The following is a 26,031-nucleotide window of genomic DNA, read 5'->3' on the forward strand; positions in this document are numbered from 1 at the left end:
CCTTTGGCAGATGCCTGTGGTGGCCTAGGGATATGGTTCTCTTCCATTCTGGTAGGCATCTAAACATACTTTGGTCAGGCATTTAGAAATGGTGCACAATGAGAAGGTTTGTTAAAACACAAGTAGACAGAATGGCCCTGACCTAGGATGAGAGTCCTGTCAGCTCTAAGCCACAGAAACTAGAGACCTAGATGTTAAGATTGTGCCCGCCTGACTCCAAGAGGTCATCTCATGATTGCAGAGAGGCCAGAAAATGGAGCTGAGATGGCTTGACTGGGTGGGGATGGGGAAGGATCTTTTGCTTTAGTAATGAAACTATTATGTTACACTGCCTCATGGGGATGTTGAGAAATGCATTCTGTGAGCAGAATGAAATGATGTATGTTTAAAAATGAAGTAAAAGGGAAATGAGTGTAGGAGACCCAAATGGAAATGGGAGTGAGGTTGGCACCTGTTACAAAAGCCAAACCTCCTCTCTGAGCTGGGCCACGTGGTTGGCCATAGTCAAATCTATGAGAAAAACATGATCACACAGCTCGCCATAACCAGTTCCCCCATGTGTAGATTTGGTATAAAAAGAGTAATAATAATATCTGCCTGGAAACATTTATGTGAGGATGAAGCATAATTTGTGAAGCGCTTACATAGTGCCTGACATTGTCTTTGCTAAACAGAAGACTTGGGTGATTCTAATGATTGTTATGATTATCCCAAACGCTGAGCCCATTTGGGCGCAGAGGGGAGGTCTTCTGTGTCTGCCACCATACCCACCACATAGATGTCTTATTCGCTCTCTATCCATACACTATCCCTTGAGTTTGATCTGTGAGGCAGAGGTTCACAGTGGCTGTGACTCTCCATCACAGGCTCCACAGGCTCATTGATTTGGGGCCTTTACCTTTTTGGAGTCCTGAGCCAGCAGTGGGTAGTTGAAGATGGTGATCATAGGGTGGACCTGTGGAATAGTTATCTGGCCCAGGCTAATGTCATGCTGCTGATGAGATGCTGCAAGAAATGTATGCTGGCATTGCTGTGTGCTGCCTATATATGCCGGACTGTATGGATTTGTTCAACAAACATTGTTGAGCCCTCTCTAGGTGTAGGCACTGTGTGAGATGGTTGGGGGTACAAAGGTGAATAAGACAGAGTCTTTATTCTCAGGATACTCATGCAAGTAGAGCAACATCCATAGGTAGTTAACAAAAATATGGTGCAAATGCTAGTATGTTGGTTTCCTATGGCTGCTGACAGTTGACTATAAACTGGGGGGCTGAAAGCAACAGAAATTTATTTTTTTCCTAATTCTGGAGACCAAAAGTGTGAACTCAAGGTGTTGGCTGGTCTTTGCTTTCTCTGAAGGCCCCAGGGGAGAATCCTTCCTTGCCTCTTGCAGCTCTTGGTGGTTCCACGTGTTCTATGCTCATGGCTGCATGAGCCTTCACGTGGCCTTCTCTGTGTCTGTCTTCTCTTCTCTTTTAAGGGTACTTGTTACTGGATTTAGGGCCACCTCAGATAATCTCTGATGATTTCAAATCTTGATCATTTCATATCGAGATCTTTAATTAATATGCAAAGACCCTTTTATCAAACAAGTTTGCATTCACAGGTTTTGGGTGGACATACCTTTGCAGGGAGAGGGTGGAAGTAGTTACCATTCAACCTGCGTCAGCTGGAGGAGAGAAGTTCGGGGAATCATGAGAGCACAGAGGAGAGCAACCAGCCCCACCTGGAGGGGGACGGGGAGAACCAGGCTGTCTTCTCCCCAATGAGGTGATTTTTGGGGCAAGTATGGAAACATGAGGGAGGCCTTACCTGAGAGTAAAGTAAGGGCAGAGGCAGAGAGCAGTCATTGGTTTAGTGGATGTGGCTAATTTGTTGTCCTAGTTTAAAAAGTATACTACTGGGCGCCTGGGTGGCTCAGTCGGTTAAGCGTCCGACTTCAGCTCAGGTCACGATCTCGCGGTCTGTGAGTTCGAACCCCACGTCGGGCTCTGGGCTGATGGCTCAGAGCCTGGAGCCTGCTTCCAATTCTGTGTCTCCCTCTCTCTCTGTCCCTTCCCCGTTCATGCTCTGTCTCTCTCTGTCTCAAAAATAAATAAACATTAAAAAAAAATTAAAAAAATAAAAATAAAATGAAAAGTATACTACTGGTAACAGTTGTTGAGAAGATTCCAGAGCTCCATAATCCAAGGTGCTTTGTAGACTTCTGACCTAATGCCAGATGGGAGACAGGCCATGTGGTGGCTCCCAGAATCTTACCAAACAACTTTAGTGCATAGTAGTGGGTTGGAATTGAAAATTTGGGTTCAGATCTCAGTTGTACAACTTACTGTACAATATCATGTAGTCTGCCTAACTACTGTAAAGCTCAGTTTTCTCATTTGTGAAATGGGATTCATTCTAATATCTGTCCTATCAGAGAGTTTTATAAGAATTAAATTAAGTAACAGGCACACAAAGGTTTTGGGAATGGTTAAGATGTGAGCCAAATGTGTGTTATTATGGTTGTTTTGAAATTCCACTGTTATTTCAGGAAAGTCACCCCCCTGGACTAATGTAAGCCTCCTGCCAAAACAAATCTCAATATGCAATGTTATCTAGCATCTCTCAAAGTCCAAAACCTAGATGTGCTAAAGGATAACCAGAGAGTAAAGATCTCATGCCATTCTGAGGATCTTAGTGGGATATCAAAATGACCCCTTGTACATTAGAATTTTGTGGCAGTATAGCTTTTCATGTCAGATAGATTGAATTTGATTCTTGGATGTTATTTATTAGCAGTTTAATCTTGGGCAAACTGCTTGAACTTTTTTTTTTTTTTGCTCATGTATAAAATTAAAATAATGTCATAGAGGTGTGTTTAGGAAATAATAAGATATACGTAGGAAGTCACGTAGCATAAAGCCTCACATCATACTCATGATAAGCACATTGCTAGTGGGGATTCTGATCAGAAATACAGATACTTTAAACTTTTCTTTGTTAATGGTCCCCAGCCAGCTCCCACCTTTCAGTTTTACTTCTTAGCTTTGTCGATGACCTATCAAGATGCTCCACACCCACTGGCCAATAAATTTCAGAACTGAAATGTCTTTTCTTACAGAGAATGTTTCATGCCCAGGGCATGGGGTGGGGGATCTGTTCTACATAACTTTAGGCTTTTAGAAATATGTTATCAGCTTGATACTTAGTTATCTCATATCAAAAGAACACAGAAGCCAGCCCAAATAACACAAATAGCCCAAATAACCCAAGTAACCCCAAATAAGTAAAACTGTTCCTGAGTAGCTTAAGTGCTAGGCTCAGTGTTCGGTGTTTGCACCAGATGCTACCCATGAGGGTTTTAGCGTCGCAGTTCTAGTAAGTGGTTGGGTCTGCTTGCTCAAGCAGCCTCTTTTGAATATTTGAGGGGTTGCGTTCTGTCCCTCAGACATTTGCTGAACATTTTGTCGTTGCTCAGTATCCTGCTGTGCATTTGGGACATGCACAGGTGCATTGAGACAGTCTCTGGCACCCCGCAGAGCTCATCATCCAATGGGCATTACCATACAGTGTGACAAGTGCCTCTTCAGGGTGTCATTGGGAGTCCCTGGGAGAGGGGCGTGGAGAGGTGGTCAGAGGAAGCCTCCAAGGGGAGATGTATTCGAGCCAAGTCTTGAAGGATGATGAAAAGGAAGCCAGGAAAAAGTGAAGGCATTCTGCATGGAGGGAGTATGGGCAAAACAAGGAGGCCATTGTGAGAAGTAAGCCCACAGGCTTAGACTTTAAAATAGAAGTCTTTGTGACTCCTGTACTGCAGAAAAGGAGGAGGGTGGCAAGGTGGCCAGTGGTGAATTAAGGACCACATGGATCCTTAACCCCTGATGCTTTCTTTTACACGCTGGCCAACCTAAGATACAGTCTAAGAATTATCTTGTGAGTCTGGTAGGAAGGGAGAATCATGGAGACTTAGGTTAGCAAACCTAAAAAGCTATTTGTTTATTTATTTTAATTTTTTTAAACGTTTATTCATTTTTTGATAGAGACAGAGTATGAGTGGGGGGGGGCAGAGAGAGAGGGCGGCACAGAATCCGAAGCAGGCTGCAGGCTCTGAACTGACAGCACAGAGCCCAACGTGGGGCTTGAACTCACGGACTGTGAGATCATGACCTGAGTTGAAGTTGGACGCTTAACCGACTGAGCCACCCAGGCGCCCCTAGAAAGGTGTTTATGAGGAGGACTGGGCCACAGTATTTGTCCAGTAACACGTCAGAGCTCTGTTTGCTGACTGTCTTTAACCACCAGAATATAAGGCATACAGCAGTCTGTATGTGACCCAATGTTTTCATCAGGGCAAGTCTTTTAACTTGGGTTGGTTGATCTAAATCCATATCATAGAATGAATGATGCACAGTTCACTCAGTTAAATCACACATTTACAGACAACAAAAATTTACCAAAGAAATTAGACCTGCACTGTAGCTACACTGTTTCCTATAGATTTCACCCTGATATTAGTGAAGGGGTGGGGTGGGCCATGACCCTCTTTTTCTCTTGTTAGCTTTAGTCTCTGTCTCTCTCTTACCACTTTCCTAGCCTACACTGAAGTTTGCTTCCAGGAATGAGCACCTCTCTGTCTTTCTGCCTGTAATTATACGGGGCTCCTCTTGGAAGAAGCCCAAACATTGGGCCTCAACCACCCAGGCTAACTAGCTCTACTTCCTTCACTATTGCAGTTTCTAGCTCTGTTCCTAATTGTTATTGCACAAGTCTGTGTGCTGTAGAAATTACCTAAGATGCCAGTACGTAGGCAGAGTGTGCTCTGTTGTGGATGCCTTGTGGTTTGGGAAGTTGTCTGATGCTGGGAGTAATTTTATAGTTGAGGTTGGTCTTAGGACAGGAGACCATGTACTGGGTGACTGACTGCCCGGAAAAGCTCACCTCTGTCCTCAGAAACTCTAGTCAGAGAGGTCACAGGATGCTCTTCCTTTGACAGTTCAGTCAGCAAATATTTAAGCTGCTGTCTGCTCCACTTTATTCCAGGTACCAAAGTTACAAAATGTGCTGTCCTTTTCCTCATCACTGAGCAGGGGAGCAGGCTTATTTGTATATTCCAAGCCATGGTACATACCGTGTTATTTAGTGGTAAGAACCAAACACTTTGGGGCAGTGTGGGGAGAGGTCTCTCCGAGGGCCTCTGGCTCAGACCAGCCGCTCTGATGCAGAGGGATCAGCTGTCCCTGGACCTGGGCTTGCCTTTTTTTGTTTGTTTTTAATTATATTTATTTGTATTTTAAAAAATTTATATTAGTTTCCTCGGGCTGCTGTAACAAAATACCACAAATGGTGTGACTTCAAACAGCAGAAATTTGTTTTCTCACAGTTCTGAAGGCTTACAAGTCCGAAATCAAGGCATCACAAGGCCATGCTCCTTCCAAGAATCCTCTCCTGCCTCTTCCACCTTCTGGTGGTGGCCGCAGTCACTGGTACAACCCAGCTCGTCTCTGCCTCTGTCTTCACGTAGCTTTCTTCCCCCTGTGTCTCTGTCCCCAAATCTCCCTCTTACAGAGATGCCAGTCACTGGATTTAGGGCCTACTGTAATCCAGTATGACCTCATTTTAATGTGATCACATCTTCAAAGACCGTTTTTTTTTTTTTCAAATAAGGTCACATTCACAGGCATCTGGGGTTAGGATTTCAACGTAGCTTTTTTTTTTTGGTGGAGTTTTCAACCTACAACCTACAACCTGTGCTCTGCCTACCAAGTGCAAGTGGGTTGTGCAGTCCACTAAAGCTCATATACTTTGCAGTTGGGCAGTACCCCTTTGACAGTCACCTGGGATCTATTTCCTTTTCATTTTCTGCAAGTTCAAATGTGTTTGGTTACCCAAAGGAAACAAACAGCTAAAGCGTCAGCTTTGGCATTAAAGCTGGCATTGAAATCTGCCTTCCCAATTTATTAGTTGCAAGATGTGGAGTAAGTCATTTCACTTCTCCAAGCCTCAGTTTCCTCATCTGTAAAAGGGAAACAGTGAGATTCCCTGCATCGCAAGGTTGTTATTGAGCCTGCATGAGAACCTACATGTAGTGCTCTGCACTGTGCTATAAGCTCTTTGTACGTTCTCATTTAATCTTTTCAACAATTTTTTTTTTAGTTTATTTATTTTGAGAGAGAGAGAGAGAGAGCGCTCACGAGCAGGGGAGGGGCAGAGAGAGAGAGTAAAGACAGAGAATTCCAAGCAAGCTCCTCACTGTTAGCACAGAGCCAGACTTGGGACTCGAACTCACGAACAGGGAGATCATGACCTGAGATGAAACCAAGAATCAGATGCCTAACTGACTGAGCCATCCAGTCACCCCAATCTTTTCAATAACTCTTTTTAAAATTTTTTTTAAATGTTTCATTATTATTTATTTTTGAGAGAGTGATAGGCAGAGTGCGAGTCAGGGAGGGGCAGAGAAAGAGGGAGACACAAAATCCGAAACAGAGTCCAGGCTCTGAGCTGGCATCACAGAGCCATCACAGGGTTCAAACCCATGAACTGCTAGATCATGACCTGAGCCAAAGTCCTATGCTCAACTGACTGAGCCACCCAGGTGCCCCCTTTTCTTGAGAGCCTGGTATTTATATCCCTGTTTCACAGGTGAGGAAATAGAGGATAAGTGATATGCCCAAGATCACTAACATACTAAAAATTATCAAGAGTTGGGATTCAAACCCAGATTTCCACTATGCCATATTCCTCAAGGTAGACATTTAAAAAAAACTTTTATTTATTTTTGAGAGAGAGAGAGAGAGAGAGAGAGAGCGAGCAGGGGAGGGGCAGAGAGAGCAGGAGACAGAGGATTCAAAGCAGGCTCTGTGCTGACAGCAGAGAGCCCGATGCGGGGCTAGAACCCATGAACGATGAGATCATGATCTGAGCCAAGTTGGACACTTAACTGACTGAGCCACCCAGGCGCCCTGGTAGACATTTTTAATAGAGTTATCTACACCTGTAGTCTGAGGGTTCCCAAACTTTTTTATGTTGCAGTCCAACTTTTTATTTCTCTGAAGCCTGTTTGCACTTAAGCCATAAGGGCAGGAGAGAGTACCTTGCTGCCCCCTTGAGATGCTGTTCATCCCAGGAATTCCTATAAATGTTCAGAGGGGAGAAAATACCCATAGTTCTTTAGATCGCTGTTTACAAAGCTATTATTTATTGAGTACTTACCATTTACATGGCCACATATTACAGTGAGAGGCAGCACAGCATGATGGTTGAGTGTGGGCTCTAGAGCCAGATTGTCTGGGTTTAAGACCCATCTCCACAATTTCCCAGTTGTTTGGCCTTGGGCAGATGATAAATCTGTGTCATCTGTGTCCATGTCCGTAAGATACGGGCTGAGAATGACAGCCTTGATCTTACAGTGTTGTTGTGAACATCTCATGAGTTAATGCTTGTAAAGCTCTTGGAACACTGCCCAGCACACCGACCTACTGTGATTATTTCCTATATACAACAACCTTTAAAGCAGGTGTCATTGTCTCTATTTTACAAATAAGAAAACTGAGCCCAGAAAGACCCTACATAGCCAGAACGTGGCAAAGGCGGGATTCACACCCAGGCCTGTCTGACTCCAAAGCCCTAGAGCAGGGGCTATAAATTCCCCTTCCATCACCTTTTCCCTGGCTCCTTATACATATTCACTACCCAGACCCCCCCTATAGCATTAATTTTTTCCTGCCTGGTCTCCCTTGCTCTAGAGATCAGAGGCTGTATTAGAAGGATGTGATCAGCCCTTATCAATAGGTCTTTCTATTTTTGGTAGCTTAGATAGCATTTATTGAGTGGCTACTGTATTGCCAGGCAATTGTGGTAAACGCTTTACATGCCTTTTCTCACATACTTTGAGAACCTTTAAAGGAAGTTTTACTATCCCCATTTTACAGAAACTTAGGCTCACAAAGATTCCACAGAAAAATTCATCCACTTTTTGTGGTCATCTCCATTTACTTCCTTTACAGCTGGACATCCTTGTTTCGCCAGGCCATGTAATTGGAAAAAACCTTAATGAGACCGAGAACAACCTCACCATACCCTTCTTAAAAGTCCAGAAATTCCACCATGTTTTAGTTATTTCGTAGAGGGCCAACCACTGTCTGCCACAAAACTCCAGGGCTCATGATTCCCATTATATTTGAGGAGAATGGGGTCCCCTAGACTTGTGCGATGCTGCTGGGCCAGCTAGTGCGCCCCCTTGTGAGGTCATGAGAAATCTTGCATGTTTTTCCATTTTCCACCACAAGAGGGAAACACACAACCATGAATGAATTTGAAAATAAAGCAGTTCTTTAGATTGACTTTTTAAATTGATTAATTTTTAATTTTTTTTTAAACCAAGGGGTTTTCATAAATAGTTTCTGGTAATATCCAGAATATGGAAAGATACTCTTTTAGCTCCAAATGAATACTCTTAAGGGAGTTAAATGAAAATTTTCTTGAGGGTGTTCCAAAAAGGAAATAAAAGATACATATAAAAATTTTATATGAGCCATATAAATGGCCTCTTTTATAGGTCAAAATGGTTGAATACTGGTAATTTCTAATAAAACAGGAGCCCTCTTTACAGTGCAGTATATAGTAAGTAATATGTAGGAAGCCCTGTGCAACTTCAAAGGTTGTTTTTAGGTTTAATCATATGAATTAAGGATGGCATTTGTGGAGGTAGGGAATGCCTTTCTTATATTCTCTTTCTCCTTCAGGAGCTCATAAATCCCTCTTGAGCTCCCAGATTAGCACTTATTAGTCCATTTTTTAATTTTAATTTTTTAATTTTTAATTTTTAAAAATATTTATTTTGAGAGAGAGAGAGAGACAGAGAGAGAGAGAGAGAGAGAGAGGGCATGAGCGGGGGAGGGGCAGAGAGAGAAGGGGACAGAGGATCTCAAATGGCCACACGGATAACAGTGAGGCCAATGTGGGGCTCAAGCTCATGAATGGTGAGATCATGACCTGAGCTGAAGTTGGATGCTCAACCGACCAAGCCACGCAGGTGCCCCATCTTACTCCCTTTTTTTTTTTTTAATTTTTTTTCTTAATGTTTTATTTATTTTTGAGACAGAGAGAGACAGAGCATGAGCAGGGAAGAGGCAGAGAGAGAGGGAGACACAGAATCGGAAGCAGGCTCCAGGCTCTGAGCCATCAGCACAGAGCTCGATATGGGGCTCGAACTCACAGACTGTGAGATCATGACCTGAGCCGAAGTCGGACGCTCAACTGACTGAGCCACCCAGGCACCCCTTACTCCCTTTTTTTAAAAAAAACAATCTGTTGATTTATCTATCTCTCTCTTTAGACCAAAAGTTTCTTAATGACTGGAGTCTGTCCTCCCATGGTGCACAATGTTTGATAAAATGAATGGAGCAAGTCAGTTTTATAGTAGATATTGGATACGTGGGTGAATAAACGGATGACAGACAGATGCTAATCTGATGCAGTGGTTTTGTTCGTTTTTGATGTCAAAATATGCTTCAGGAGTCTTTTTTGAACCTGAGATTCTGTACAGCTTTGAGACACATGTCCCTTGGAATTCTTCAGACCTTGTACCTTCTTTATAGTTTAATGTAACTTCTCCATTTCTTTAAAGGACATTTCCTAACTCTGTTAAAACACTATACCCATTGATAGGTATGGAACACTGCTACATAGTTTCAGATGGGTTTGGGGCAGTAAAAAAAAGCTAACCCTTATGTAGGGCTCACCACAGCCATGCTAAGTTCTTTACATTTATTAAGTCATTGTATCTTTATGCAAAAACCATGCAGTATATACTAGTTTTTCTTTATTTTTTAAACTCTCTTTAAAGGATGAATTGTTTAAATTTGTTTTAATGTTTATTTATTTTTGAGAGAGAAACAGAGCCTGAGAGAGAGAGGGGCAGAGAGAGAGGGAGACACAGAATCTGAAGCAGGCTCCAAGCTCTGAGCTGTCAGCACAGAGCCCGATTCAGGGCTTGAACTCATAGACTGCAAGATCATGACCCAAACTGAGGTTGGATGCTTAATTGACTGAGCCACCCAAGTGCCCCAAGGATACATTGTTTAAATTGATGTATAATTCCCAGGTTTTGGCACACACACACACACACACACACACACACACACACACACACACATTGATGTATAGTTGACCTGTAATATCATATTGCTTGTAGATGTACAAGGTAATGATTCGATATTTGTATATATTGCAAAACGATCACAGTAAGTCTAAGTAAGTACTATTTACAGTCCCTATTTTAAATATGAGAAGGTGGGGCACCAAGAACTTAGGTATTTTGCCCAACGTTCACCCTAATAGTAAATGATATTCTGTCTCCTTACTGTTGACTGAGGTTGCTCAAAGGGAGAAAGAGAGGGGGGCACCTGGGTGGCTCAGTCGGTTGAGCGTCCGACTTCGGCTCAGGTCATGATCTCATGGTTCGTGGGTTTGAGCCCCGCCTCGGGCTCTGCGCTAACAGCTCAGAGCCTGGAGCCTGCTTCAGATTCTGTGGCTCCCTCTCTCTCTTCCCCTTCCCTGCTTGCACTGTGTCTCTCTCTTTCAAAAATACACTTGATCTTAGCCAAAAGGCCGAGAAGCGATTCTCTCTTTCAAAAATAAATAAACATGAAATTTTTTTTTTAAAAATGAAAGGGAGAAAGAGAAGGACTTTGCTGTCTTCTTCTTCTTGCCTGGATGGGCCAGCCGGTGGAGCCTGCCTCAGAGCTGCCGGGTGGGAGCCAGGCACCACTGAGGCCCACTCAACAGAGTGAAGAGCGGCAAGTAGTAGCACATGTTAGGAAGCGAGGCCGACTACAGTGAGTTGCCAAGAGGATGGCTCCATAAGGTTAGAGAGGGGCCTCCTGAAAGCCGGGGGTGGAGTGGACAGTTGGGTCTCACAGGAGCCTGAGGCAGGAGGAAGCCCTGCAGCCACTCTCTGCCTACCCTCTCTGTTTGTCTCAGCACATCTGCTTTGTTTCTTTCTCCTCCGCTGACTTGGTTGTCAGTGTGAGCTGGTGGGTTTTTGTGTGTGTGTGTGCATGTGATCTTAGTTATAAACTCATTTGCTCAAACTCCTATGAACATTTCAAATTTGTAAATCAAATGCATTTATTTACTTTTAACATTCTTTGTCACGGGGCACCTGGGTGGCTCAGTCGGTTAGGTGCCTGACTCTTGATTTCACCTCAAGTCATGGTCTCGTGAACCGTGAGATTGAGCGCCGTGCCGTGTCTGTCTGACAGCTCAGAACCTGCTTGGGATTCTCTCGCTCCCTCTCTCTCTGCCTGTCCCCCGCCTGTGCTTTCTCTCTCTCAAAATAAATAAACTTTAAAAAATAAAATAAATTAAAATTCCTTATTTAACAGGCAAAGCTTGGAAGTATTCAAGTGGAAGTCTTGTACAGGAAGCCAGCTGAGGAACAGCAGGATCCTCAGAGCCACCACAGCTGAGGAAGGAATCCTTTTTTGCGACCTTGGCTAACCTTCCAGTCTCTCCTCTAAGCTATTTGATGTGCCACTGGCAGCCAGCCAACTTTCCAGAAACATATCAGTTTAGATTCCTTTCGCTTAAAAATTTCCATAGCTTCCGGCAGCTACAAAATAAACTTTAGTGTGGTTCATGAGACTTTGTAATCTTGCCCCAACTATTTCTGCAGTCTCACCCCATTCCTGCAACCTCTCAAGAGCCATAGGGCTGTGCGTGCACCTCTGGGGCAGGGCCATGGCTCCCACACTGTGATGGCTTCTCCCTGACATGAACTTCTTAAGAACAAAGGCCCATGCACTTTTTTTCTCTCCTCCTCCACCTCCCAAATATGAAAAAAAAAGTTCATTATCTTTACATCGTTTTCTAGTTCACAAAGACTTTCATAGACATTTGGTGGGGTCGTTATCACAAAAACCTTGCGAGGCAGGTATTATTATCCCATTTTAGAGACGGGGAGGTTGAGGATGGGAAGGGTGAAGGGGTTAACAGTCACTGATAATCTACTAGATGCCAGACACAGCACAAAGTGTTTTCACATATGTAACCTGATTCAGTTCTCAGGACAACCTTGAAAGCTGTCCCCATTTTACAGGCTCAGTTCAGTTAAGGAACTTGCTCAAGATTGAATTTCTCATGCAGTTTAAAGTCAAAGATTTCAGCCCTGGTTGTATCTGGCTCCTAAACCTGTGGTCTTTGCATCGTCCTGCACTGCCTTGCCTGGGGCCGGCATTTACTACATGCTTTCTTACTGTTGGTGGGAGAAATGAATGAGTGTTTCCCATCACTTGGGTCACACACCCCAACCACTCAGGCAGGCACCTGCAGCTGTCACAAGTGCAGGGCTTCAGGCTGGGGGTGTGATGATCCCTGCTGCTTTTAGCCCAATTAGTAGCATTCTTTCTCGTGCTTACACCTAGAGACAGCCTCCACCACTGTGGACAGCCCATCCCCCACGTCCACTACTGTGGCATCAGCTAAAGAAGAGCTCTTGGTGTGAAGAGGTGAACCTGTTCAGGGGCTGGGTCCAGCCCCCGCAGGAAGCCTGGGACATAGTAGTTAGCTACCCAATAGGTACTTAACTGATGGAAAGAAAGAGAGATCGAAGAAACGATTGGCAAGTCAGTCTACAGTCTCTGTTGCGTTCTGTTAGGAAGGTGCCTGCAGATGACAATGGGGGCTGGAGTCTTTGCGAGCCTGGGAGCGAAGGGGTTCATAACTCTGCCGTCGTGAAATTGATTGGACCCAAGACCAGTACGAAAGTTCCTTGTCTGAAGGGAGTAATCCTTAAATCCCCCATATGGTTTAAATGTAATTTGTGTCATTGTGAAGGGAGTACTGGCGATGCAGGCGAATTCATTAGGCAAAATTGGGTTCGCTATGCTCGACAGTAACGTTTCCGAAGATGAAGTTCAACCTTTGCTGGAGAGCTAAAACAAATGAGTTTCTTAATAGCTGCCCCACTTAGTCTGAGCGTCGTAGGAAGCTTCATGTTCTTAATGCCCCTTCTTTTTTTACCACACTTCACAGTCCATCTAGCATTGCTGCCTCTGGTAATATTTTTATATGGGGTTGAGTTCTACAGTGTCCATAAAATTACGGCTCTGGCCCATTTTTAGAATAGAAGCTTTTCTAGGGCAAGGGCTATGTCTTTTCGCTTTAATTTTGCATATTGACAAACACTGTGCCAGGAATATGTAGTTGCTGACAACATTATTCCCTGTTCTGGGATATAGAACTCTTTCCTCTGGGGGCTTAGCTTCAGCGTACACTTAAATTGCTGGGTATTCGTTGACATGTGCAAGAGCCGTGAGAGAGGGAATCTTCCCCGGTCCATGCCTCGCTGGAAGGCTGGCTCATACACAGGAAGGTAAAAAGGTCCATGTGCCCACACAGATATTTCCATGCAAGAGGGATATAGTGGGTTCACCTAGTGACCGGATTCCACAGGTTCAGCATATATGATCCCCTGGTGCTCAGTCACTTCTGTTTCCTCTGGTGTTAAATATATTTTTTTTAAATATGAAGATGATCTACAGGGGAGGTAGATTTAAAAATCCCGAAATGACATCAACCCTAAGGTGGCGTATCTAGTATGTGGAAGGTTCAGACTGGAAGAACTCCAGCATTACTGGTTTGCAATATTTCTTTCTAAACTACCTTGTAAAAGTTTTTTACTTTTAAGAATCAGAATAGTTACATTTGGAATACTTTCTGTATCAGTTTTTAGATGGTTAGCAACCGGTGCTAGGTGCAAGAGCGGGTTTGATTCTAGAAAAGTGCGGCTTTTAGGACACTTTACAGTGTAAAAAAACATTTTTAGAAACACGTTGTGGTTCCTATGAGAAAACACCTCACTGGTAAGCTGAGGTGTTCTAGCATGTGACGTGGCCATAGTCTTCAAGAAAAAAAAAAAAACAAGTGATTCCTATCCTTTGAAGCAAGATCTGTTGGATCTCATGCTGTGAACAAACCCACTTTTATGCTTGTAATTTTTGCATTGAACATCTATTTTGAATTTGCATAATTATGCCTTGATTCTTCATAACTTCTCATTTTATGAAATTGATTTGCATTAACCAGAAACGGTAAATAAAATCAATGCGTGGGGAAAAAAAAAATCCAGAAGAGTGATACTTTCTTGGTTCCAGTTCAGAAAGAGCTGCACTGAGAGAGTGGCAGACCACCAGCAGAGAACATGCTGGAATATATGGGCAGAGAAGCTTCAGCTGGGGATGTCGGAGCACCCTTGTGACCAAATGCCCCTAAGTCTACCCTGGGATTTCTTGTTAAGAAAACTACCAATTGTGTGGTTGGTTGCTCTATTATTCCCAATGAAAAGATTATTGGGTTGCTATTTCATAAACCTTGATTTGTTATTAAATATGTCAAGACACATATGCTGGTATAGTTTGCAAACGTACCTAAAACCAGAAAACTTAGCACCAAACTTTAAAAAAAAAATGAATCAAGCATGCATTTAAGTTGAAATACAGTAGGTATGTAAACTACTGTTCATACAGCAAGCTTGCCTCATAAATTAATTTCTAGAGAATTTTATTTTTAAAAACTAAGACCCCAAAATAAACTGTAACAAGTGTCTGTTGGCTGACTGGTCTTCAACTAAATAGACATGGTCTTGTGAATTTTTTAATGTTATGTCTCGAGGTCTTCCCTGCACGTGGGCCAGCCCCATTTGTCACGTGAAGGAGACCAGGCTTCCTTGCCAGTGGGCTCCAGCTCCTGGGCCTGTTCATTCTGCTGGCCCTGCACAGAGCAGCCCCTGAACCACAGGGACGTTCTTGCCTTAGGACAGTCTGCTGCTCCCAGTCTTGTTGGCTTTTGGACCTGGCTTGACAAATTAGCAGAAAAATACTCAGATTTTTTTTTTTAATGTTTATTTTTATTTATTTTTTTTGAGAGGCAGAGAGACAGAGTGTGAGTGGGGGAGGGACAGAGAGAGAGGGAGACACAGAATCCGAAGCAGGCTCCAGGCTCTGAGCTGTCAGCACAGAGCCCGACGCGGGGCTCGAACTCATGAACTGTGAGATCATGACCTGAGCCGAAGTCAGATGCCCAACTAACTGAGCCACCCAGGCACCCCTCGGATTTTGTTTATCAAGGGGTTATTCATGTTTCACTTGAAAACCTGGACTGTAATGCATGTCAGACTCTCCAAACATGTGGCGTAACTGGTGCTGGTTGACTTTTCAAACATCCTTATTAGCAAGTTCACCAAAACCTTGACAGCGGAGCTCCTTAATTGTCAGCTTCTGCTGAACCAGGTAAAGAACGTGTATGCATTTAAGTAGATTATTAATAAAATCTTAAGGATCAGATGGGGGTTGGATAATAACTTTATTCAGGTAGAATGTTTTCAAACATCTTAGGTTCTTCAAATGCAAAGAAAGGACTTAACCTGCTTCACTGAAAATGTGTTCTTAAAAGCCACGTCTGTGTAAAACTGAGAAAATGAGGACACAAAATGTAATCTTATGTTCATATTATTTTTCCAGATGATAACCTGATCAAACCTCGTGCACTCAGAAAAGTATACGTTTTTCCCCCTCCCTGTTTTGCCCACATTTTCAAGGATTTGGTGCATCTCCATCCCCACATTTCCATAAGGTCAAGGGAATGACCAAGCTGTTGACCATTCAGGGCATATTTGTAGGTATCTTTTCTTCTTGATAGAAGAGCTGAATACTGTTTTGTTAAATCCTTGGTGGACAATGAATAAATCTGTTTTTCTTCCAATTGGAATTGCATGCAAGACGTAAAAAATTGCTTGGGTATCAAAATGATGTGATGTAAGGAAACCAGAGGTAACTGAGATCCCTCACTTCCATTTTAAGATTGACCTTTAACTTGCTACATGGCATCGAACAACTGTAGCAGCAGATGGCCTTCTCAGTGGTGAGTGCCCAGAGAGACTCTGCTTCAAGGGCTGTAAGGAGCCACACCAGGGTGTCCTGTTCAACAACGAGCCTGCTTCTTGGGACTGGACTTGCTCCATCGCTGCCTGGGCTCTGAAAGTGGAGTCTGGCAGCCATCTGGTGTTTGTGACTGACGTCTGCCACAAGCAGTATCCTTTGGAGCTACCTAATGGGGAAATGAAGCAAAAATAATTGAAGGGTATTTGACATGGTTATGTGGGCAGAAGTATCCTCACCAAAACAGCTTGGAAGTTGTGCTTTGTGTGTGGGTGTGGGTGGGTGTGTGGCCCTTAACTTTTCTCAAGGGGTGACGACAGCAAGGAATTAACCCAGCTTCCTCATCCAGGCACGACCTCTATTTACTTACTCAGATGACACTGTTGCAGCTTCAGGTTCAGACAGACTATTTTGAGGACCCCTGACTGCTTTCTGAACACCCTCTTTGAGCCAAGTGGTGAAAATGAAAGATGAGTGATTTTGATGAATGGATTTCTGGAAAATACAGAAAAATGGAAGAAGGTCCTCTCCCTCTGTTGACTTTTGCTACTGCTCCCTACTATGACCAGAAACCAGGAACTAGTGGATTACGGAAGAAAACCTATTGTTTTGAGGCGAAGCCATGTTATCTGGAGAATTTCATCCAGAGTCTATTTTTTTCCATAGACCTTAAAGATCGCCAGGGATCCTCACTGGTAGTTGGTGGAGATGGGAGGTATTTTAATAAATCGGCGATAGAAACAATAGTGCAGATGGCGGCCGCTAATGGGGTTGGTATATGATAAGTATTGTTATGTTTCTGGCTCTCCACATATGTTTCTTTCTTCATTTTGCAGAAATATACAAGAGTACACATATTTGTATGTTATATACACTTCAGTTCTACTAACATCCAGTTAGTGTTTAATTGTGACTTCAGAGAATGTGTTTCATAATATTACTCCTGAAATTACATTAGTCACATTGGGATATGGGAATGTAAGTTCGGCTCTTTGTTGTACTCTGTGCCTCTTGCTTGAAAAAATACCTGTTGCCTTTTAGACATTTAAAGCACACCCCCAGCCTTAAGCTGTCTTATCTACATTCTAACTAGTCCCGAGGGGTACCCTATCCTATGTTAAGAAAGCTCCAATGAGTAGTAGAGAGAGGAGGATTTTGTTTTCTTTCAATGGCTTCCTTGTTGAAGTTCAGTCACTTGTCAAACAGGAAAACAAAAGCCAGGGCATGCTGTTGTTTGTGGATCCTGGTAGTCATGCAGAAATGCCAGGAGGGGATTGGAAAATGTTAGGTATAAGCCTACCAAGAGGACCTGTTACAGGGGAACCTGCTTATAATGACCTTGGACACAAAGAAGCCCTGTGTGCAGTGAATTTGTGCAGCAGGGTAGAGTTAATAACTCCTGTAAGACTATAATATAAGGAGGCTCTGCTAACAGCCCTGCATTGTGAAAAACTGCCTTGCCTGAATTAACCAAATCAGAAGGAATCTTGTGCCAGAAAGCATTGATCTTGATAATCTAACAATTTGCACAGTCCCACTGATTTGCTGTAAGGTGGGCATCAGGACATTGCTGTTTTTGCTCTGCAGATTCCTCTGTGGGACCAAAAATATATTTTTAGTGTTTTAGGTTATACTTAGCAATAATTTGGAGCACACAGCCCCTCAGAACTCATAAATTTTAAAAATCTGTTGTATTTCCTTTCTGGGAGTGATTCTGGTTCTGAGAACATAAAAATTTAGCATGGCAACCAAATATGTTAGACATTCATCGTCAGTCTATTTCAATAATACGCCGAGCAGGTATGATTGCAAAACCCAAATTAAAAACAAAAACACACCACCAAATGAAATTTAAAAATGATTGTAGTTATAATGCAAAGTTTCCTTCATACCCACTTTCAGAATCTGAATGCCTCTCATGTAAAAATTGCTGATAAAGCACTCAAATATGAAATTATTATGAAGCATACACATTTTTAAGATAAAATGTGACATGCTATAAATTTCACCTTTGAGGAGAGCTGTGGAGGGAACGGTATTAAGATGCTTTTAATCTTTAGAGAAAGAATGAAAGGAACATTATTTCTCCGCATATATCTAGATTGTTGAGTGGATCTGGTACACTGTCCCCTTTGCTGTGATATATTTGGCTTCATTTCATTTTTGTGTGGAGCTGAAGGATGTGGAAGAGGTGGTAGGAATGTGTAATTCAGGCAGACCCTATAGACTTGCTCAGATTTACGATCTGAAGGTTTGCTAAATAATGCATTTAAGTGATAATAATTGACTAAATATGGCAACTGCCTATTTGTTAGAGCTGTGGCAGCCCAAGCAATATTTTCAAATCTTCTCAAGGGCATTCTTTATTTAAAATAGTATTGCATTTAAAGCACTCATGCAACTGAACTGGATTACTTAAAACATGAGTGGACCAATAAAGCACTTTGATCTGATAAAACCTATCAAATCCTAGATAGTTCGATTTCTTCTTTTTCTAACATATCCTCATTTCTGACTACTTTAATGTCCCTTTGATTGTGGACAGAGCGTTAGGGGGGAAATGTAAAGGAAAGATGATGTATTGCCACAGATTTTGGTAGGAGTCAGCGTGCCTTCCTCACCTCTGTCGATACCCACTTCCCCCTTGGGCTGATTCTCGGAAGACTTTTCAGCCTTGTGAGCTAAGATGGAAATCATATCATTTTTTTTTCTCTTTATTACACTTTCATTTTGTGCATTTATGGATTGTAAAATATAATTTGCCTTTGTTAGAAGTTTCCTTTTGTTTTTATTTACATAGAGCTGTCTGCATTTACAAGAGAGTTTTTTTTTTTTTCATGATGCTTCTGGGAGCCAAGAAGTATAGGAAATTTTAATGTATAAAATAAGACATTGGTGGGGCCCCATTTACAATACTGATATCTCATTTGGCTTCCAGAGCTTTAAACTTAGAGATATGTTTAGAAATAAGAATATGTGTATATGACTAGCAGGGCAAAGAAAATGGAACTTGTTTTTGTTTTTGTTTTGTGAAACATAGGAAAACACCAGGCCCTATTTTAATTGCAAGGAAAATTAAGTTTGCTCCTGTTATGTTTGACTATCAAATGCTGGGCAAACAGCGAGGTATCCAGCCTGGCAGTGTGAGTTCTGTTATTCAGGGAGAGAGTAGCAAGAAGGGGAAGGAAGGGCAGGAAAAGCTGTTTGATGGCGGACTTTCAGTACCGGGTAGACGGAGTGATCTCTAAGTTGGTAGACACTGGGAGCCAGGGAAGATTTTTTCTGTTTTTAAAATTTTTTATTTTTTGTGGTAAAGTATACATAACACAGAATTTAGTGTATCAACCATTTTTAAGTGCACACTTCAGTGGTATTAATTACACTCACAATATTCTGCAACCGTCACCATTATCCTTTTCCAGAACTTTTTTCTCATCCCATCTGAAACACTATACCCACTAAACAATAACTTCCCATTTCCCCTCCCTCAGCCCCTGGCAACCTCTGTTCTACTTTCTGCCTATGAGTTTGCCTCGTCTAAGTACCTCATGTAAATCGAATCATCCAATACTTGTCTATATGTGTCTGGCCTATTTTACTTAGTATATAGTGTTTTCAAGGTTCATCCATATTGTGGCATGTGTCAGAATTTCTTTCCTTTTTCAGGCTGAATAATATTCCATTATATGTATATACCATATTTTGTATATGCATATACCATCATTTGTTGATGGGCCTTTGGCTATTGTGATTAATCCTGCAATGAACATGGGTGTGCAAGTTGTCTGTTTCAGTCCTTGCTTTCTTTTGTGTCAATAGCTAGAATTGGAATTTCTGGATTGTATTCTACAGGGAAGGTTTTTGAGTAGAGGCAGGACATAGTAAGAACTATGGTTTAAAACAGATGAACTAGGTGGTCCTGAGTTGGAAGGATGGATTCAGCCAGAGCAGAGTAAGGGAGGTACAGGTGGGAGAGAGAAAGGGGGGATTGAGTCAGGAGCTGTTGCAATGCTCTAGACATTGTTAAAGGAAGGTGGGTAATATCTCCTCAGTATCAGGTTGAGGATTAATATTCCTGAGGGTGATTCACAGGAGAGGGTCTTCTCTGGAAGGAGAGACTTTGACCAGCCCTACCTCTTCTTGGGCTCAAGAGAAAGAAGGTACTGCAGACCTCCTTTCTGTCTCTTGACTTTCCTACTCTTACCCCTGGTATTATCCCCTCAGTCTTGGACCATTACTGACTGCAGATCTTACCATACAGAATGGTAGAATAAGGGGTGACCTGGGTGGTACAGCTTAAGATTCATTTATCAGTCTCCCTTTCCACACAAAATACATATAAACCCCTAGTAAAAGTCAGTATGCTTGATGCGCAAGTACAATTTCTAGATAACTCCACCAGCCACTCTGACTGATTAAATTGCCTTTCTTAATTAAGGCCCTCCTGTTAAAATTACACAACTACTCCACCATAAACTCTCACTTTATCAGAACCACACCTGGAAAGTGCTAGAAGGGTGAGTTGTTACTCTTCTCTCTGTGTTGAGGCAGGTTTCAGTGCTTCTCCCAGCTATGGCCACTAATTTGCCATGTGACCGTGTCCTGTCGTCTATCCCAGTGCCTCCCATACCACCTTTCCATAAGCACTTGTTATGATTGCTTTTGGATGGATGGAAGAATCAACAAATGGGCAGCATCATAACTCTGGACCTCAGCTTCTTCATCTACACAACAGTACTAGGGAACATATATGGGAATTAATTGAAAATGCCATGGGTTTTTAGAAAGCACTCTGCGCCCAGTGATAATCATTAATATTGATTTCACACCATCTGCTGGTCCCTCTAGTCTATGGAGGAGACTAGTTATAGCACCTACCCTGGTCATTACCACTTCCTGAGGGAGGCAGGGCATAACAAATGTATTAGTGTAACAAAAACTGTTCTGAGATGGACAAATGAGAGCCAGGCTACTTCCTGGGAGGTGGTTGACAGTGGAGGGGTTGGTGATAAGGCAGTCAAGTTTTCAGTAACTTATAGTGTGGCAAAGGTAACAGTCCCAGACAAACTTTACCAGGGATTCCAGGTATCATCAGACACATCTTCCACCACAAGTCATTTCTTCAAGCATGTTTATTTAGGTGGGGCCAAAAGAAATAACAAATGGAAAATTCAAAAACATTCCTGTCCCTTCTCTCAGAAGGGAGAATGGAAGGAGGGCACAGACTCCTCATTTTATAAATCTATTTATGTAGTGGCTGCATTTTCTCCAAGTATGTTCAAGGAACTGATAGAACTTCTTCCTTCTTTCCCAACGTGGGTCATGCTGAAACAAATATAAATTACATTTTAGTGAAGGAAGATTTAGGAGCCATGCTGATAGCATCTGTGAGAGATAAGGGAAGGCAAGTTAAGAATGCAGTGAAGTGCCACCTGTAGCTCTTCCCTGTGGGTGGTTCTGGCCGGTTTACTCAGTAATAACCCCCAGCACCTTCTGCCTTAGGGTCAGCAGGCAATCCACATACACCCTCACATAGGTAGGTGTATCCTGCTTTGGGGAGACCACCATATCAAAATCAAGTCTTGACAGGAAAGATAAATTTATGAGACAGATTTTGTAAAACTCTTCAATGTAAAGCTTGCCCTTTTTACTTAAATTTTTTTTTTTTTTTTTTTTTTTTTTTTTTTAGTTTACAAAAAAGGCTTCTCTTTGGGTAGGATTTCTTTAACTAGCTAAATTTATATCCTCCCCCAGTGTGGTTTGAAAGTATGATTGAACTGGATAAAAATGTGGGTTTTCTAACAATGTTTCAGGGAAAATTATGAACCTGGTCTGGAAAGACTGTGTTTCAAATACTCTGTGTTTTCTTGCCAGAGCCTTATAGCTCCCCCAGACCATATACTATTTTAAAACTATAAAGTCCCCAAAAACTATCTGAAGGGATGGCCTTGTTCAGCAGTGCTGATTCTACTTCAATAATAATGTTATTCAACACGGTATTCTACTTTGTAATAAAATAATAGTAATCCAAGCTGTGGATGTTCATTAAAGAACATCTTTTCTGGTTCACTTCTTTGTTCCTCTGCCTATTCTGTTGTTTCTGTGCAGTAGTTCTGGGTTTATTGGTGTTAAAGTGTGTGTCTGGATTTCTTCTCTTAGATTGGTCGCTTGGTTATTGGGCAGAATGGGATCCTCTCTACCCCTGCTGTATCCTGCATCATTAGAAAGATCAAAGCCATTGGTGGGATCATTCTGACAGCCAGCCACAACCCGGGAGGGCCCAATGGAGATTTTGGAATCAAATTTAATATTTCCAATGGAGGTGAGTTTGCTGTCATTTTGAAGGATAGTCCATTTATGTTCATTAGGATAAACCAATAACCAAGGCCTTGGAAGGCCAGTGTTCTGGTTCTGATCCTTAACAAGGGGGTTCTTTGTTTCATTTTGGTGAAAGTGGAATGCTTCTCATCCTGTCGTCCCTGAATATGAGAAGCCATGAACAAATCATCATTAACATGGTATTTTTCTTTTAGACAATTTTGATACTTTGCTGTCTAAATGATGAAATGGCAAATGTGTGAGTGAAGAGGAGTTGACGAGCTCTGTGTTCTTTGTAATTTCATGTCAGTCCCACAAAATGACCCTATGGTTCGCTGTTTGATTTCCAGGTCCTGCTCCAGAAGCAGTAACTGATAAAATCTTCCAAATCAGCAAGACAATTGAAGAATATGCAATTTGCCCTGACCTGAAAATAGACCTTGGAGTTCTGGGAAAGCAGCAGTTTGACCTGGAAAACAAGTTCAAACCATTCACAGGCATGTTGACTTTCCTCCCCTCTTGCCCCCCTATTTCTACCTTGAGCAGTTGGACTTTCCAAGTTTTAATAAAGTAGATCTTCAGTTTTGGAAAGACTGTGGTCACTAAGCTTTGCATGCATTGTTTAGCAGGTCTGGAATTGGGTCTAGGAGCCTAGAGACCTGGGCTCTCTGGGCCCTGCCAGGAATCAGCCGTGTGACTTTGGGTGCAGCATTTCCAACTTTCTAGGCCTTGCCTTCCATATCTATTAAATGAATAGCCTTGACTAGAAGACCTGTAAGATTACATTCATAGCTAACTTTTATTGAGCTTTTGTTACGTGCCAAACTCTCAACAAGCATTATCCCACTTTATTCTTAGAGAGCCCTGTGAAGGCAGCACTATCTGTATTCACTTTTTCCATATGAGGAAACAAAAGTTGAGAAGAGCTTACATCTCAGGCTCAAGGTCCTATAGTGAGTGAGTGGCAAACCAGATTCAGACTCAGGTGTGAAGGATTCCAAAGCCTGGGCTTTGATTCTTCATTTTTCCTGCCTTAATATTCAGTGAAATCAAAGTAAGCCATTCAGGGGGCTAAATTGAAACTCCCTGCATAGGCAGCAGGGGTAGAATGCCAAGGTATTAATAATTGTTGGAGTAAAGGTTTATAACATTGTTCATATCAACACAACAAGGGTGAGGTGGTTAGTAATGTGACTTACGTTTTGACTGGTCCAACATGTACTCTCTCCTCTGGATTGCCATTTTATGGCAAACATTTCTTTGTTTGAACCTACCCATCGAGAGCTGGCAGTCGCGTCCTAACAAAGATAAAGCGGTGCCTTGGAACATCTTGAAGACATTCTTAGGGCTTGGAAAACACCAGTAGGAAATTTCTTAAACTCTTAATATTTTGAAAATGTTCAGATGTGCCCTGACATCCAACGAGGGCAGCAAGACTAAGTTCTTATATTTGTCTTACTCCTTTAGCAGTGCGTGTGAAAAGTGGTTTGTTAAAAAAATTTTTTTCTGCTTTTTACCATTAATAAGTCTTATGGCAGTGGGCCTAGAAAAAGGAAAGAAAAGTGGGCCTTACATTTTCTGTTATTTATGACACCAAAATACACTTCTCATGGTGATGGGCAAAGAGTCAATGTGGCAGCATAGCTGAGCTTCTAGCCAGGCAAACCCCTGTCCAAATCTCTTGTGTGCCCCATCCCAGCTGTGTGGGCAAGTTACTCAGCCTTTCAGAGTTTAAGCTTTCTCATCTTCTTGTCTATAAAATAGAACTAATAACATTTACCTCTCAGGAAAATGGTTGGTACTGAGTAAGAGATCATGTGACAGCCTGGGCACATTGGAACACATTCCTCGATAATTGTCCTTTTAAAATAGCTATTGTGGGTTTACAGCAGTAGAATCATTTCAGAGGATACTATTTCTTCATGTGTTTGGCTCCCCCATCTTTTAATGTTGTTTGTTCTCACAGTGGAAATTGTGGACTCTGTGGAAGCTTATGCTTCAATGCTGAGAAACATCTTTGATTTCAATGCACTGAAGGAACTGCTTTCCGGTCCAAACCGACTAAAGATTCGTATAGATGCCATGCATGGAGGTAAGGAGCCAGTTTTCTTCCCTTCCCTTCTCTCAAAGATATGGAGCTGCTTTTTACCTTGCATATCGTGATGCTTTAACAAGCCTTTTCTCGACTGTTTCACGGTTTTTATTGATTTTCTTTAATGTTTATTTATTCTTGAGAGAGAGAGAGAGAGAGAGAGAGAGAGAGACAGAGTGTGAGCAAGGGAGGGGCAGAGAGAGGGAGACACAGAATCCAAAGCAGGCTTCAGGCTGTGAGCTGTCAGCACAGGGCTTGACGCAGGGCTCGAACTCATGAACTGTGAGATCATGACCTGAACTGAAGTTGGACACTTAACCAACTGAGCCGCCCCTGTTTCATGGTTTTTAAATAGTGATTTTGCAACCATTTCAGAGCATTATTCACATAGATGAAAATCTAACTGTACACAGCAAAAATAGGAGAGACATTCCTCATGGTAAGGTAGTGCGAAGGTCAGAGTTTCCACATTAAGTATCAGGCCTTGAATAACATGCAACTGTTTTTGTGGACTCTTCCTTCCCCTCAGAAGATACCTTACATTCTTCCTGCACACCCCCATCTATTCTGAGGGGGAGGTATCATTTGCTAGATGAAGTAAACATGCTTGTGAGTCCCATACCCCACTCAGCTGCCCCCACATGTACCTTTTCTTAGAAGAGCAGAGCCTACAAGAGCAAGCTGAGGATTAAATTCCAGAACAACAGTTGGGTATCTCTCCCTCTTCTTCAACTCTCTGGGTGCATGGCCAGGTCAGCAGAGATAGCAGCCATCATTGTGAATCAGAACCATGAAACTGTCTCACATGTTGGAATATGGGAATTCCAAGCACTTAGGTTGTTTATTTGTTTTGTAATAAATTTAGAATTTTAGAATCTTTGAGTGGGAAGGATTTTCCCTAGTGGGGAAAACTTTCTGTCTGTGATTGAACCCTCTCAATGATGTTGTTCAGGGCCTCCTGTTACCCTGTAAAACCACAGAAAACCTTCTTCTGTGGCAGTCAGTTGAGCATCCAACTCTTGATTCCTGCTCAGATTGCGAGATCAAGCCCGGCATTGGGCTCTGTGCTGGACATGGAGCCTGCCTAAGATTCTCTTTCCCTTTCCCCCCACCCCTCCCCCACTCACTCTCCTTCCCCCTTTCTCTGTAAAACAAAAACAAAAAACCTTCTTTCTGTGGGCTGAAATCTTCTATCCCTGGAACTTTACTGTTGAGTCCTAGCTTGCCTCTGGAGTCTCATAGAATGGGTCTACTTCCTTATTTAGACAAAAGCTATTCTGTCATTTCAAAGTATTCAACAAGTATGTATTGAGTACCTACTACATGTGTGCATAGGGGGGTGGTGGGCTGGGACTCAGCAGAAGACTTCCTTCAAAGAGCTTGCAATGCCTGGGGAGACGGGATGGGTCAAAAACTACCGCCAGGCCAACAAAATGAGGGTTAGATAAAATTTCAAGTATTCTCTTTGGGGTGTGGAAGAAGGCATAACTTGACTAGCCATATCAAGAAAGGTTTCCTGGAAGAAGTTGGCAACCAACTCTTTCATGAAAGAAGGATCTAGGGTAGTCATTTCCAGCTGAGGCAATGGCTGTAGCAAAGACATGAAGGCTTAAAAGATGTTATGTTAGAAAAATGAGGAGAATGGCTTAAGAATAGGCTTTATATGTTAACTAACTGAAGCTTGAATAAAAACTTGAAATA

The 26,031-nt window shown here is 42.3% G+C and overlaps 1 protein-coding gene across 2 annotated transcripts in view; it reads left to right on the forward strand.

Annotated features, from left to right (window-relative positions):
• Window positions 1-26,031, forward strand: part of PGM1 (phosphoglucomutase 1) — a 62,186-nt gene that overhangs the window by 11,431 nt on the left and 24,724 nt on the right. Inside the window, exons 1-4 of one of the 2 annotated variants that reach the window (XM_015078858.3) lie at window positions 16,376-16,690; window positions 22,080-22,242; window positions 22,589-22,735; window positions 24,205-24,330. In XM_015078858.3, coding sequence (XP_014934344.1) covers window positions 16,391-16,690; window positions 22,080-22,242; window positions 22,589-22,735; window positions 24,205-24,330 — 736 coding nt within the window. In that variant the 5' untranslated portion in view covers window positions 16,376-16,390. Of the gene's footprint in view, window positions 1-16,375; window positions 16,691-22,079; window positions 22,243-22,588; window positions 22,736-24,204; window positions 24,331-26,031 lie in introns of those variants that run through there. The other variant, XM_027059000.2, reaches the window with a different exon arrangement.

Source organism: Acinonyx jubatus, chromosome C1, assembly GCF_027475565.1.
Source record: "Acinonyx jubatus isolate Ajub_Pintada_27869175 chromosome C1, VMU_Ajub_asm_v1.0, whole genome shotgun sequence".
In the NCBI taxonomy this organism is placed as follows: Eukaryota; Metazoa; Chordata; class Mammalia; order Carnivora; family Felidae; genus Acinonyx; species Acinonyx jubatus.